This window comes from Carlito syrichta, unplaced genomic scaffold (genome assembly GCF_000164805.1).
Source record: "Carlito syrichta isolate Samal-C Ts95f unplaced genomic scaffold, Tarsius_syrichta-2.0.1 Scaffold311628, whole genome shotgun sequence".
NCBI classification, from domain to species: Eukaryota; Metazoa; Chordata; class Mammalia; order Primates; family Tarsiidae; genus Carlito; species Carlito syrichta.
Genome location: NW_007255724.1, coordinates 217,238 through 218,667, shown reverse-complemented (window position 1 = coordinate 218,667; position 1,430 = coordinate 217,238). Strand labels below are relative to the sequence as shown.

Below are 1,430 nucleotides of genomic sequence, written 5' to 3'. Positions count from 1 at the left end.
CACGCCTGTAGTCCCAGCTACTCGGAAGGCTGAGGCGGAGGGATCGCCGGAGCCCAGCAGGTCGAGGCTGCGGTGGGTGAGTGTGCCACTGCACTCGAGCCTGGGTGACAGAGTGAGACTCCAACTTAAAAAGTTATTAAAGGCCAGGTGTGATGGCTCACACCTGGAACCCCAGCACTTTGGAAGGCTGAGGCAAGAGGATCGCTTGAGCCCGGGAGTTCAAGAGCAGCCTGGGCAACATAGCGAGACCATGACTCTATAAAAACATAAGCTGGACATGATGGTATACAACAGTAGGCCCAGCAACTCAGGAGGCTGAGGTGGAAGGATCACCTCGTCCCACAAGGTCAAGGCTGCAATGAACCGTAGTTGTGCCACTGCACTCCAGTGTGAGTGACAGAGTAAGACTACAACTCAAAAACAAAAAAAGTTTTTTAACAGCTGGGCTCAGTGGCTTACACCTATAATCCCAGGACTTTGGAGGGCAGAGGCAGGAGGATAGCTTGAGCCCAGGAGGTCCAGACTAGCCTGGGCAACATAGCAAAACCCTGTCTCTATAAAATATAGATGTGTATATATATGACCCTTCGTGAAAAGACGAAAAACAGAGTTAACTCTAGGTTAAAGCCTCTTGCTTGTCACAGTTTTGTGCATTCGTTGTAGCTCAAGTGAACTAGACAACATTTGTTCACCTGTCACCTAGATGCTTGCACCTTGTATGTACATCTCACTCAGAAAACAATCAAACATGAGTTCATCACGGCCCCCAGATCACACCTCAAAGATGGCCAAGGAGAAGGGGTGGGCCAGTCGCTTCTCGTCCTCCAAGACCGTCTTCCGGTTGCCTCCATTGACGTCGATGCTTGAGATGGAGTGGAGTTTGGAATCGACCCAGTAGAGGCGGCCACTGGAATGATCTAGAAGCCACAGGTGGATGAGGAGGTCACACACTGCTGCCAGATGCCAGAGGGGCCTCTGGGCCTGGTCACACTGTTCTCGGCCAGAAGAAGCTCCCCAGGACTCAGCAGAGAAGGGTCCAGAAAGGCAGCGACAGTCACGCGTGAGCCTGAACCCCACCCTGTGATGCTCTCTCACAGGGCCAGTTAGAAAAACCTCAGGGAGCCACCTGGCCTCTCCCCTCTGGCCTCCAGTCTGTGCCCAATCCCAGTGGGTGTCCAGCCCTCCGACATACCCAGGGTGATTCCGTTGGGCCACTGGATGTCTTCAGTCACCAGCGAGTAGACATCCACGCCGTTCAGGCCACCCTTCTTAATCTTGGCCGGGGTTCCCCAGTCCGTCCAGTACATGAAGCTGGGCAGGGGCAAAGATGGCAGGTGTGAGGCTGGTGTAGGGACATCTCAGCCAGTGCTGAGGAGTGGCTTCAGCCCAAGAAAGCCCGGCCCAGGAAACCACCCCCACTGGGGACTTTT

At 54.1% G+C, this 1,430-nt stretch overlaps 1 protein-coding gene across 1 annotated transcript in view; it reads right to left on the bottom strand.

Moving 5' to 3' along the window:
- LDLR (low density lipoprotein receptor) overlaps nt 1–1,430 on the bottom strand; it is a 34,769-nt gene that overhangs the window by 5,983 nt on the left and 27,356 nt on the right. The window contains exons 10-11 of the mRNA XM_021717971.1: nt 1,193–1,311; nt 778–917 (exon numbers count right to left, since the gene is read on the bottom strand). Coding sequence (XP_021573646.1) covers nt 778–917; nt 1,193–1,311 — 259 coding nt within the window. The remainder of the gene's footprint in view (nt 1–777; nt 918–1,192; nt 1,312–1,430) is intronic.